At 41.3% G+C, this 13,965-nt stretch overlaps 3 protein-coding genes across 3 annotated transcripts; 1 reads left to right on the top strand and 2 right to left on the bottom strand.

Annotated features, from left to right (window-relative positions):
• The first annotated feature begins 648 nt into the window (after positions 1-648).
• LOC104414709 (probable WRKY transcription factor 75) lies at positions 649-3,025 on the top strand. Its single transcript, XM_010025871.3, has 2 exons — positions 649-1,197; positions 2,564-3,025. Exons 1-2 carry the CDS (start codon positions 815-817, stop codon positions 2,739-2,741), a joined length of 561 nt encoding a protein of 186 aa, XP_010024173.2. The 5' UTR covers positions 649-814; the 3' UTR covers positions 2,742-3,025.
• Positions 3,026-9,814: 6,789 nt separating this feature from the next.
• LOC104414708 lies at positions 9,815-10,579 on the bottom strand. Its single transcript, XM_039310072.1, has one exon. It carries the CDS (start codon positions 10,349-10,351, stop codon positions 10,142-10,144), a length of 210 nt encoding a protein of 69 aa, XP_039166006.1. The 5' UTR covers positions 10,352-10,579; the 3' UTR covers positions 9,815-10,141.
• A 2,181-nt stretch (positions 10,580-12,760) lies between these two features.
• Positions 12,761-13,409, bottom strand: LOC120288562. Its single transcript, XM_039302629.1, has one exon. It carries the CDS (start codon positions 13,251-13,253, stop codon positions 13,041-13,043), a length of 213 nt encoding a protein of 70 aa, XP_039158563.1. The 5' UTR covers positions 13,254-13,409; the 3' UTR covers positions 12,761-13,040.
• Between the last annotated feature and the right edge of the window lie 556 nt (positions 13,410-13,965).

Raw genomic sequence — 13,965 nt, forward strand, 5'->3', positions numbered from 1 at the left:
GCCACCATTTTCCACAACCTTTACTTTTCACAAATCAATCCGCCAATGCAGCCATGATTTTTCTCTTCCTAATCTCTCTCACTTTGCCTTTTTTTCTTTTCTATTTTTTCATCATATGCGTGCAATATTACTTCCAACAGACTAAATGAAACATATATATTGGGGGGTGGGGTGGGCTAAAGACGATGCTTTAGGGCTCAACTGATCTCCTTATCAAGTAATTGTCGATGCGAAGTCCGTGATCTTGGAAGTAGGCTTAAAGATATGCGCAAATGCAGTGATTCCAACCCAGGCTTGAGCGAGTAGTATGAACACGCTTATCACTGGAGCAGCCTTTTGAAGACTGCCATGATCACATTTAAAAACATGACATAGAAGCGGATTATATATATTGTCATAAATAGCCTTAACAATTTTATAAACTATCGATCATATTGATCTACTTCATCTCTACCGTTGATTATATAATTCTCATAGTGAAGCCTTTACAATTAATGATTGAGATCACACCGATCTAGATAACTTGTAGAAAGTGTTAAACGGTCACGACAGCTTGTGGAAATGAACGAAGGTGTTCACGAATAAGTTTCGTGCCGTTTACGTCAGCTGGATGCTATATATCCCCGTCAAAATCATTTTGCCCACCTTTCACTTCGTCTCTCATTTTTCCTTCTATATATCATCCCTAAAAGAAACTTTCAGACCACACCTCCTCCTCCTCCTCCTCCTCCTCCTCCCGTAGTTCTTCTTTATCATCTCATATCTTCGTTTTACCCTAATTAGATCATCACAGAACAAAACTGGTTAACGATCCATGGATGGCTATCACATCTTGTTCCCTCCATCTTCTTCTTCATCGGCCTCAGCAGCATCACCGAGCTTTCCTTTTGCACATTATGCTTACAAAAATGCTCACGCGTTCCATACTGGGTCGGAAATGATGAATCATAGTAACGAGACGTGCTCGTCATCGGAGGTTAAAGGTGAGCTCATCAACTCTCACACGGACGTGTCCCGAGACGACGAGGACAAAGCCGGAAGCGACAAGAAGAAGGGGCCGTCATCATCGTCGGAGAAGAAGAAGCCGAGGAAACCGAGGTATGCGTTCCAGACGAGGAGCCAAGTGGACATACTCGACGATGGTTATCGCTGGAGGAAATACGGTCAAAAGGCTGTCAAGAACAACAGATTCCCAAGGTACGCTACTTAATTTGAGGACTTGGAGCTTTGTATTCTCTTTTTTGGTTAATTCTGCATCTCTCTGGTGATTTCCTATGTGGGGTGAAGGTCATCCGCTGTCTATCAATTAGCTAGCCGTGTCAAGCCGTAAAGTAAGAATACACTAGATCTTCCAATATGCTGCTATTCCTTGGAGTGGACCTCTGCCCGATCGGTGCAGGTCATTTTCCTCAAACGATATGTATTCTAGTAGAAAAATCAATCATATAGCGGAGGAAGTTGAATCCTTTCTATAGTTTCGAGTTTGTTGAATCAGGTTGGTTATCAACGGGAGACGTTTACGCCTTCAATTGCTTCATATCGGATGAGATAGCTAGGGTTATGACAAAACCAATGCGAAAGGAAGTTTAGGCTAAAGAAGGTAATATTTCAGCTAAGATAATAGCATTTTTAAGCCATAATCGACGCTATAGCGAAGGACGCCCATTATACCTCGCGATGTCCCCCAATCACAATTGTATGTAATTGCGAAAGGGACTTTTACTTTGTCCACTGCTGATTGAAAATTGTGATGACAAAAAAATATGATCTTTTGTTCATTATCGATCGAAGAGTACATGAGCCTATTTATAAGCTTTACAGGATGATAAATTAAAATAGTAATTATCAATTACAATTAATCATTGTCGATCAAATAAATTATACAAAATCTCCTACAATCTCTCAAGTTTACATCTTTCAAATCACCTTAAATTTAAGAGGATGTTAGAGACATAACTTGACCTCTTTCAAATCACCTTGAGTTTGAGGGGATGTTAGAAACATATTTAGGAGAATGTGGGAGATTGTATATTTCTTTGAATTGGTCATGATTGATTATAATTGGCGTTTTGCTACTTTAGACAGTCATCCTCTAAAACCTACAACTAAGTTCATTTACTCTTCATTTGATAATGAACAGAATATTCCATAATTCTGTCATTACAATTTTCAAGATGATATCAGAGTAAGAAGTTCTGAGTTCAAATATTTTACTAACCCGTATTTGCCTAGGGAAAATATTAAAGTATTTAACAAGTAGACCATACTTCACCTATTAGTTTAAGTTTCTAGAGCAGTTGGCAATAATGGTACAAAATCCCACAGTTTCAAGCATTACTTGCGAAAACTATGCCTTTTCACTTTTGGAGATCAAACAAGAAAGTCAACAAAAACCATCATCTTTTAATATCATCATTCTAAAGAGACATCATCACAGGTTTGATTCATCTAAGTTCAGTAGCTTCGGAAGGTGCTCTTTCCATCACTCAGCTTAATATTCTCCCTACGCACGTAGTCCTGAGATCCACAGTATTTCCAACCCTAGACTCTCATGACTTCGCAGGAGCTACTATAAGTGCACCTTCCAAGGATGCAACGTGAAGAAGCAAGTCCAGAGGCTGACCAAAGATGAAGGTGTCGTGGTGACAACCTACGAAGGCATGCACACCCACTCCATAGATAAACCCACTGATAATTTTGAACATATCTTGAACCAAATGCATATTTACAATCACTTTTAGTGGTTCCATACCAAAAGGGAAGGGAGAAAATTCAGAAAAAAATTTGGTTAGTGGCTCTGTGAATTTCTTAAATGAACGCTTGAGAGTTCCTTCAAGGAAAGAACAAATTAAGGTTGTGATAATAGGAAAGTAAAAGTTTTTTCTTCTCATTTCCATTGAACATTGTTGTCACATTACATATTTGGTGTTTTATGTATCTATACATATGTTGTGAATTGCGATCTAATCACGCATTTCTAGTCCGGAATGATCATGAAAATAAAGTGAATCTATAGGGAAGCTTATCATTTTGGATAGTCAACCCTCGGGTTCAGATGAGGTTAATGTAGTCACCTTCAATTGATTACAGAGAAATTTCCACAATAGTTTTCCGTGCAATAAGGGAGTGAACATAGCATAGGAGAAAGGGATATAAGCTTTCGTGTTTGTTTTCCTTGCGCCAACATAAAATAATACGGCGATGAAAATCGGTATAACATGAGTTCCCGAATCAAAGATTGTGCTTTGATATGGATTTAGCATGTTACCTCACGATTTGCGTTTTCTAAGAGATTACATATTGATTGTGTTGGTTATTACTCCAATTTCTCCCGCTATTCTTCTCCCGCAATCAGATAGTTTGTCCTATCTTGCTTGGTTATTACTCCCATTTCTCCCGCTATTCTTCTCCCTCAATCAGATAGTTTGTCCTATCTTTGCTTATGTCACATTCTAACTTCGACTGTGCGAGAGAAGTGCTGAAACGAGCATGATCCGATGTATTTCCTGCCGTCGCTAAATGTTGGACGCGCCCGCCTTGGAACTATCGGAAGTCAACACGCCATGCGAATCGCAGTTAATCGCGGACCACCTCCGTAAGCTGTGAATTGAGGAAAAATTCGGATGGACCCACTAAAGGAACATTCAAATCCAATTCAAAATCCGACATCCTTAAATGCGATTTATCCCAAAAACACGTGCAGACCCTGAAGACCAAATTCTTGGCAGGGAGCTGTGCAGATCGGATGGCGGCCACGAAGGATGGCAAAGCCAAATTGAAGACCGTATTCTCACTTTCCCACCTCTCTATCTCTCTCTCTCTCTCACTTTCCCACCTCTCTCTCTCTCTCTCTCACTTTCCCACCTCTCTCTCTCTCTCTCTCTGTGACGGCAAAAATGAACGTGGAAGTGGAAAGCTCGCCATGTATTTCGGTCCCCACGCTCTTTGCATCATTGCATGCGTGGGAGGAGCACTTTCACGGGCTTGCATGTTCGTCGCTTTGCATGTGCCTAAAAAGAAGATAGCAATGGGACTCGCGACCCCGTGAACTTGGTGAAAGAGAAAGGTTTTGCTATTAGTGCACCGCGACATAGTAGCTAGAGATGTCGACCCGCCCAGTCCGAGCCTTGCACGGCACATTTTCCAAATGGGCCCGCCTGGCCCGATCCATTTCATGGCGGTCTATTCTTTTAATAAATATCTCTTTGGCCATAGACCGTTCGCCATTTTTACCATTGTTTGGTAAAGGATTATAGTTCTCTCGGGCTATTTTCAATATATCTAAGAACAATGCCGAGTTATTTTTGCAGTGCACTTAAGGCTTAGGAAGCTTAATTTGTAGTTGATTAAAGGAAGGCAACTGAGCGTATTGAACGGATGGTAGCATTAAGGTCAGCTTGGGAAAGGTGGATTAGTCTAGTCAATTGATTCTTTTTTGGGGCGATGACTGCTCGATTGATTTGAAAGCGCATCGTTCTGCATCTTTCATATCTTATTTAGACGACGGTGCCGAACGTGACGATCATCCATCATGAACATGCCCGTGGTTCATGGTGTTAGGAAAAAGAAACAAGGCCGGCCTCCAAAATTGACCCTGTCGACTACGCGTGTTCCGGTCTTTTTTCTAGGAATAGATCTTTCTATATGTTTCACTACATGGAAAACAGCAACTTTCTAAATAAAAAATGAAATTTATAACACTCTGGATCACGTGATTGGTTTAGATGGACGGAATTTCGTGCAGCCATAAAAGCCAATAACTCCTCATTTGGGATAGAGGAATAATTTTGTGGAAAATGCATCCTCACTTTCGTTGTCCGAACGTATCGTCCGGTTGTTTGTTCTTTAATCGCTGTGCACATTAATTTTTTAACTTTAATCTTTTCATCTCACAGTGTGGTAACCATGAGAGATGTTGGCTTCTACCCAAGTTGATCATTTTATGCGAACTGTTACCATTTTAAAAGAATATTAACCTCTGGCTTGATATCCATCATAGCCACGAAAACCCTAATCTCTCTCTGTTGGCAACGCTCTTTTTCCTTAAAAAACCCTCCTTCGATGAAACTTAGCCTGCAAGCTCTTGGCTTCAATTTCTAGAACTAAGAGCCTGATTTTTTAGGCCTTGATTTCTTGTTTTTTCCTCTCTTGATCTAATTTGGGAGTCTTTTTCGCTTATTTTGATATCTTCCTTCGCTCGTTGCTATTGTTAATTCGCTTGTCGCGGTGAAATCTATTGCAACTGAAAATTTTGTGAAAATGTAGTCATAAGTTCAATGGGGACAATTACTAAAAAAGTCCTAAATCTATTGTAATTTTTCTAATTCAGTTATAAACATTTTATTTTTTTTAGCCAATTAAGTCATAAATTTTTTGTAATTATGCTAGTTCAGTTAGTTTGGCCAATTTTGATCTGGCATTGACATGGATGCCGGACTAATGCTAGCCGTTGGTTGTCTAGCACTAATGTGGACAATTTTTTAATAATATTTTATTTTTTTTCTTTATTTTTTTCTTTTTCTCCTTCTTCCTCTTTTCTTTGGCTAGTGACTAGCCAGAGGTGAGTGCTAAAGAGGGCAAGTCCGCCCTCACCATGGCCGAGTGAGGCCTCGCCAAATATGGCGAGGCCACAACCTACCCATGGCCGACAAGGCTCACCTAGGCTAGAGGCTGCGCGAGGTTGCGGCCTTCAACCTCATAGCCTCTAACAAGAGCAAGCCTCACTCAGCCATTGGTAGCTCTCGCCAAAGGCTGTGTTAGGTTGCAGCCTCTAGCAAGGTCGAGCCTCATTCATGGCCGGCAAGGCTTGACCCTTGCCAAATTTAACGAGGGCGAGCCTCGTTGGCCTAGTGGGCAGCCTAGGCGAGGTTGCCAACCAAAGCCAAGCTTCCTTGAGGTCGATGAGGTCCCTTGCCGGCCTTGCCTTTGGTTAGTTGCTGATGGTGATCAGTTGGAGGAAGGAGAAGGAAGTGAAGAAAATAAGAAAGAGAAAAAAAATGAAAAAATATTATTAATATATTGTTTATGTCAATGTTGGCAGAACGGTGATGACGACCAATGTCGAAGTTAGCACTGGTTGACCAAACTTGGTCAGGTGGATAGAATTTACGTAATTGCAAAAAGTTTAGTACTGAATTAGTTAAAAAAAATAAAAATGAAAGGTTTAAGACTGAATTGGGAAAATTGCAAAAAATTTAGAATTGTTTTAGTAATTTTCCCTAGTTCAATTAGTAGGATGCCCGGAATGTGATTCTATGAATTTTTTGAGATCTAGTGGAAGCTCTCCTTTCTCGATATAGGTGTAAATCTAAATTTGATAGCTTTTATCTCTTGATCTAAATCTAGATTTGAGAGTTTATTAAAGGCGTTCGATTTGTGGTCATTCACAAAAAAGTTGGTATAGCAAAGCACTGTAGCAATAATGTTCATCATTGTAGTAGACTGTTTACTGATGTAGAAGTTATCATAGTGAAAGCGTGGTTGTCGTCTCCATATGACTATGTTGTTGAAGATGTTGAACCTAGGTGTACACCATAGGTCATAGTTTTTTAAGGGGATAAATATATTATCAGTGCCATAAGTTGTGTACGGCACTCATTTTGGTGCCAAAAGTTTTTATCGGATCACTTAAGTGCCAAAAAGTTTGAAAAACGATCATTTTAGTGCCAACTTCGATATGGTTGGCTGGAAATTTGACGTGGCACTTTTTTATTAATTTTTAAAGCTGATGTGGCTCACTGGAAAGTATAGTCAGCATCCTAACACCAAAACGATGCCGTTTTGTGTCTCTCCTAATTCAAAACCCTAAATCTTCGGCCAGTCGCCGTCCTTGACGGCCCCCGCGCTCGGTAGCCGCGGCTTCGACCCTGACCCCGACCCCAACGATGGCCACTCAGCGGCTGTGGCTTTGACCTCGACCTCGACCCCAACCCCAACAACGGCCACTCGGCGGCCAAGTTGAAGGCCATGATCTGGCCGGTGCTTGGGGAGGCCGCCGACAAGTGCGCCTCCATTGATGTCTCCCTCTCCATCTCCAATCTCCCCGATGAGTGCCTAACTTGCGTCTTCCAGTACCTAGGCTCCGGTGACTAGGGCTGGTGCTCCCTTGTGTGCTGTCGAGGGCGTTCGAACAGTGCCAAGCAATGGTGGCCGAGTGAGCAATGGCGGCCAAGTGATGGCAGAGGCTGAGCGATGACGGCCGAGCGAGTTAGGTTGGAAAAACCCTAATTTCAATCCCCAAATCAAAAAAAAAAAAATCCTCAAATGAGTTAAACGGCGTCATTTTTGTAAGGCCATCCATGTAGGATGGCAAAATGATGTCGTTTTCTTAAGGAGGACCGAAAACGATGTAGTTTTAAACAACTGGAACCTTTTTTTTTTAAATATAAAAGTCACGTAATTAACCTAGTCGGAATCTCTTACCGGTGGCACCAAAGTGATCGTTTTTTCTCCAATTTGGCAATTAAGTGATCCGATGGAAACTTTTGGCACCAAAGTGAGTGCCGTACACAACTTATGGCACTGATAGCGTACTTCTCCCGTTTTTGAAGAGGAAGATCTAGGTGTGTACCTATCACTGACGGTTCCAATAATTGATTTTTTTTTTTTTTTTTTTAATAATGCTGTGACAAATCTGGATCTTTTGAGATGAGAGTATACTTATAATTGCAAGCAGTATTCTTTTGTTTTCTATTGGAATTTGCTTTACTTGGATTTTTTTATGTTCCACTCATTTTTTATTAGGATAAATGGATGGAATTTTCTTTAGATAAAAAAAGATAAAAAAATTCTTGACACTCTAAAGCCTCCCATAGTCCCATGGTATCGCTTGATCACTCGTTAGTGGGTATATGACATTTCCAAAAGAGAACGGATTCTATTGGGAGCAGGGGTGAGGAAGAATATGAGAATCAGACATGATTATGGTGGTATACTCTCAAAAAGAAAATACAAATAAGCATCAGGAAAACTCATGATGCATGATCTCCACTACCTTGATGTTCATAACAGCATTTTGTATCACAACAAATAAATGAATCTATTTTTTCCCTTCCACGTATAGCCATGCAAAAAGCATTTGCCAGAAAAATGTCCAAATGCTAGTCCCACGGACTATAACACCAGATAAGCATAGCAAATGTACCGATTCGACCGACGAAAAATTGCGATCCCATGTCATGTCATCCGAAGTTGATCTCGAGGCCTATAGCAATTAAGATGATGGTGGTGAGGCCAAAGAAGATGATGGTGTGAACGAGGATGGAGACTCCGCTCGTCTGCATGTTGTTGAACTCGATCACTCGGCCCTTTCCCGGCAGCTGAAACAACAGACCGGGTGACAGGATCACAAACAGGAATGCCCCGACGAAAACCGGAGCCCAATCAGCCATCGTTAGTCTAGACGAAATTTCTCAGGGGAATATGGAGATTGATCAGGAAACTGAGATTATGATCATATCAAGGAATCACTTGGGAAAACACCCACCTAAATAGATGCGTCACTGGGAAAGACAAGGAGTGGTCCGAACGAGAGGCATAGGAATTGACGACGAGTCGACAGCGACACCCACCAAGGACGGCATTGCCGTGTCCTTTTATACGCCTCGGTGACGAAACCTGGAACATGTTTTGGCAACTCTTGGATTTAGTCTTATCCTAGATGGACTTCGTCATCTACGGAAGGTTGTTGCTCCGCTTGGCGATTGCCGCGTTACACGCAATGCACGGCTTTAAGTTGAAAAGGCCGAAACAGAATCAAAACCCTAGTTTCGGCCCGTGAATTAAGGACGAGCTTTAAAAGGGCTTGCACCATTTTCATCCATTTGTCAATTTTTAGTTTCTACAGAGGAGTGGCCATGTTGGGCTCTTCTCTACCAACTTTTGCATGGGGGATATTGTTTGAGATACGAAAAACATGTTTCATACTGTAAGCTATTTTCAGAATGAACAATAAAAAAATAAAATAATGCTCAGCTTTGCTCTCCATATCTGTTACCCTCGTCAGCATTTCAAGATGCAAACTTGGAACCTAGTCGAGCTCGGCTTGAGCCCGAGGCTCGTAGTCGGAGGTTGTCGAGGTTGACCTCGAGCTGCAACGGCTGCGAGGTCTATGATAGGCTTGCGAGCTGCACAAGTTCTGCAGTAGACCTAGGCCATGGCCTCATGCAACCGTGATCCAGCCTGAGCTTGCGCGGCAACCGTCGCTGGCTCAAATTTGAGGGCAGCGATGGCCTCCGAAGGTGAGTCGTGCTGACCATCCCTCTCGGTGTGGGAGTAGAGACTGTGGGCGCAAATGGCACCATAACGAATCATGTATCGGTGCAAGATGCAACTTCAAATTTATTGAAAAAAGGTAAGGATGATAATTGTGAATTTCGAAATATGTGGAGAGGACATGATATGGAAAGTGGAGCTAAAGATGATTTTTTTTTCTTTTTTGTAATTTTTACTCTTTTTAAAAGAAGCAAACACTGATCAAGCAAAACTAATTCAATTCAGCATTGATCTATGCTCCTAAAGCCCTGTTTGGGAGATTTGCATTACCCCCAAAAAAACGAGGATTCGATCCTAAAGACTTTTTCGTGTTTGGAAAGAAACCTAAGCTCGGAATCCTAAGACTTAATCGCCGAAGCTATTAGACATGTCAGGTACAGCTTTTAGCAATCAGATAGGTTGACCCTCATCTTCGAAAATTCAAAATAATAAAAACTATCAAGATCTATATTGGCGGAACCTGTAAGATAAACGCTCGATATCATCAATCAGTTCGTGAAACTTTCTATAATGACATGAAAATTCAATTGGCAACAAGCCAAACAATAATGTGGAAGAATTTGCTTAATGTAAATTCAATCACAATGGTTAATCTCAGTCGTCGATCACGCGAACACCGATTAAGGTTTATCAATAATCTAACGGCTGTAATTACATCAGCTCTTTTCACATTGTCTAGATAAGACTTTGCCGAAGCACCTCAGTTACCCAGAAAGCAACGATAGCAACAATGCCATTTCTTGAAAAGGAAGAGAAAACCGTCCGTCAAGAACTCCAGTCACAGGTTAACATCCACCAGAAGCAGAAGCGGGAAATGAAGAATCAGTAAGGAAAAGGAAAGAAGGAACTGTTCGTCACCAAGTCGAGATCAGCCGGCGAAGATATGGACGTGAACGGCGAGGATGAGGATGGCGTAGAGGGCGAAGAAGATAAGGGTGTGGACGGCGATGGACTTGCCGTTGGTCTTCATGCCCCCGAAGTCCAGATGCCGGTGGTGACCCGGCAGCTGGAAGAGGAGCCCCGGCTGCAGCAGCACGAACAGCACCACCCCGATCAGCACTGGGCCCCAGTCAGCCATTTCGCGGCGCGTTCGTGGCGGCGGCGGGTTCTTCGATGGAGGCGGGTAGGAGGGGTGGGAGGATGCGATGGAGAAAACGACAAGCTGAACAGCGCGAAAAGGAGGAAGAGGGAGGGACGGTTGCTTCGGGTGGACGCCAGGGAGCGAGTGCGTAGGGAATCGGAACAAGTTTGCCTTTTGCTTTTTGGAAGAGTAAACATGGGGGCGGACGGACGTGGATGCGGGTTTCGTGGTTCGGGAACACGTGAACTCCTCAGATCTCGATGGGAAATGAGATGCCGACGGGGCCGTCGGTTTTCATTTCCTTCTTGTTTATACTTATCATCATAATTGGCAATTTCTTGTTCGAGTATTTGCAATTTATATATGTGTATAGGGATGATTATGGAGGTTCTTTTACTACCTGAAATAAAAAGCATATGATGTATCTTTTTTTAGAATAGCGACATTACAAGTATGTAAACTTATTCTTGGATTGCAACTTGTAACTAAGCTTCTTCTTATTTATTTAGTTGCGTGTATCAACGTTGAAAATTCGAAATTTTAATTGAATGAAAAAAATAGTTAAGGTATCGAATTGCAAAAGAAAAGAAAATTTAGGAGGATTCAATCATCACTATGAGTTTTGAAAATGTTTGGTTTTTATCAATCAAGAAACAATCCTAAAGACGCAAGTGGTCGCTTGGGCAATAGATGAGGACCACTGTTGCGGAGGTCGTCCTTGATAGGTGGCCATTGCGATAGTGGTCGGCTCATTGACAGATGGCCACCCAAAAGGTGGTCACTGATAAAAAAATACATGGTGGTCAATAGTGCAAGTCGAGATCAAGATCTAAACATGGATATGGTTTCTCACATTTATGTCATGGTCGTTGATATAATCCCACATCAAATAAATGTGTGGTCATAATGTACTATATTTACATGCAGTTCTCCTTTGCTAAGCTTAACCTTTTGGGTTCAAGATTCTAACATAGTATTAAAGCATGCATCGATAATTCAGATTCTAGCATTCCAATTGGTTAATAGTAAATAGGAGTTACGTCTACTTCACAATAGTCGAGCCGAGTCAAAGCATGTGTGAGGAAGGGATTTAAACGCAAGGGGAATGTTATTATAATCCCATATCAATTACATACATGTATATAAGGTACCTTACATGTATTTAAGTGCAAAGAGGTGATACTAACAGTAGTGGACTAAAGCAATCATCCCGACAAGTGCGAATACCACCACGATGGTTGCTACGAACAGGCGACCACCAGCATTGAGCTAATCAATGCAACAATGTTAGCTCGCTGTGGTTAGCCATCCACTATTCCATCTTCCATATTCTTTTTACTTTTTACTTTTTTATGTTACTAAGTGGTATTTTAATATTTTAATATTTTAAATTTTATTTTTATATTATGCTAATTTATTTTATCATGTCCCCATCATTCTTTTTGTGATCAAATACAGTAAAAAGACATTATTGTTTCACTCATTTTCCAAATAATTAGTGGGCTGTTCTTTGCTCTCTTGAATAGAATGTTTGCTAAATCTACTTCTCAATAGTTAACTCTCAACTTTGCACCTTTATGAACTTGCTGGTTGCAAGTCACTTGCCAAAGAGAACTTGTGGTCCAGAATCTACTGTTATCATTAAGAGTGGTCATACGATTACCATACCTACTTCTTAAATTTTGATCGATTAGGCGCGGTTCATGATTAAACGCGCTTCCCGTCTTCTAGCTCAATGCCCGAGCTCGAGAAGGGAGGCATTCGATGAGTGTAGCAGCAATATTCAATTGAACTTGAACCATTAGACATGTAAATTATGCCAAGCTGGGGCCGCTATTACGAGCGGGGGTCGAGACCTCTATGTTCCCAACAGCTGGGGGCCGAGCTCCTCATTTGCTTGGGGGTTACGTGGAACCGAAGGAGACTGAGCCGCCGACACAACCGCTAGGAGGGGTGGTCGCGAGTGTGATGGCGGCAGCGAGGCTGGCTGAGTGATGGTCTGAGGGGGTGGAGGAGGGAAGTTAGAGATTGGAATGTGGAAATTAATTATTATTATTATTATTATTATTTGGGGTGTTCTTAGGTGAATTTACTTTCTGTCTGGGGGATAAAGGTCCGGGAAAACTCTTCCCACATTCTTAACTTCTCAAGGAAATTGCTTGGCACGGTTCTATCTTCAGCGTTTGGCTTCACCGGGCTTTCAAGCCCACTTAGTTTGAGAGATACAACAGAAGAGAAGCCCAAGGAAACCGAAGAAAGGCCTGAACTTTATTTTATTTCATTTCTCATTAATTTCTATGGGACTTTAATAGTTGATTAATTACTTGAGCGAAGATAGAGGCGATGCATTCACGATGAAGTAATGCAGAATTCGTCCCATTCACAGAAGCATGTATGGCCACTGTAAAACCCTAATTTTGGACTTGCATTGCTTACAATTTCTGGATATGAGAACAAGCACTAGTTTCGTTCAAATAAATCTCTCATTAAATTTGACAGGTAATGAGATTACAATTCAGAGGAACACCTTGTGAGGGATATTACCTAAAAAATTCTTGCGTCTGAATCCATTGATACATATCAAATCGACTCCATAAGCACAGTAAAATGGGACACTCAAAACAATGCATAATTTAGAAAAAAGTACAACAATTTATCTAGCATGAAACCTTACTCGATATGTCGTCTATGAGCCGATGTACATGTGCACGCCAATTGCTATCAGGAAGATGCACATGAAAGCCAAGTAGAGGATAGAGTGAACAAGTATCGAAACCCCAGAAGTATGAAAATTGCCGAACTCGACGTACCGGTGCTGGCCCGGAATCTGGAACAACATCCCCGGAGTTAGGAGGATGAACAGCACCGAAGCCACGAACACTGACCCCCAATCTGTCATTTCCCCCGCTCTCTCTCTCTCACTCGATATCTTAGATGGATAGTTTTGAGGAAGTATGATTGTAAAGATGATGACGAAAAAGGTGATCGAAGATGTGCTTTGGGAAGGCGCGGAGACAAAGTGCTGGTGACGAGAAGGAAAGAAAGGGAGAGACTCATAGAATCAAGCAATTCGTGTTCATTGTTTACATTCGCTTTATCACTTTAGTTAATCGGAAGCTTCGTATGCAATGGGCATTTGGTCCTAGTGCAACTCTTTTGTGCTCAAATCGTGCTTAACACTCCTCACCTTAATTTCTTAAAAAAGTTAATTGCTAATAACTCATAATTGACCCAATTTGATACATTTAAATCTGACTTCTGCAAAATTCGAGTTCTTCCCAAAATACGAAAAATTACAATGGTGCAAATTACAGGCAAGGCAGGCACACAATGACACCACTTATTATTCATAACAAAATTACTAAGATTTTCTTATATCTCACCACGCGTTTGATGCTCCTAATACTTTATAATTAAGCATAATGTGATCAAATAAAATTAAGTCATGTCAAACACTTATTGGGGTAAGTGCTCGCCAAATAACAAGGTCACGATATCTCATTCCTCAGGCGTCTTTTTTTGGATGATTTGTTTTTATTTATTTATGATTCCTCATAACTTTTCGACGGTAATCTCATGACAAATGCAAAAATAATGGAAAGTACGAGGAA

This window comes from Eucalyptus grandis, chromosome 1 (assembly GCF_016545825.1).
Source record: "Eucalyptus grandis isolate ANBG69807.140 chromosome 1, ASM1654582v1, whole genome shotgun sequence".
Lineage (NCBI taxonomy): Eukaryota > Viridiplantae > Streptophyta > Magnoliopsida > Myrtales > Myrtaceae > Eucalyptus > Eucalyptus grandis.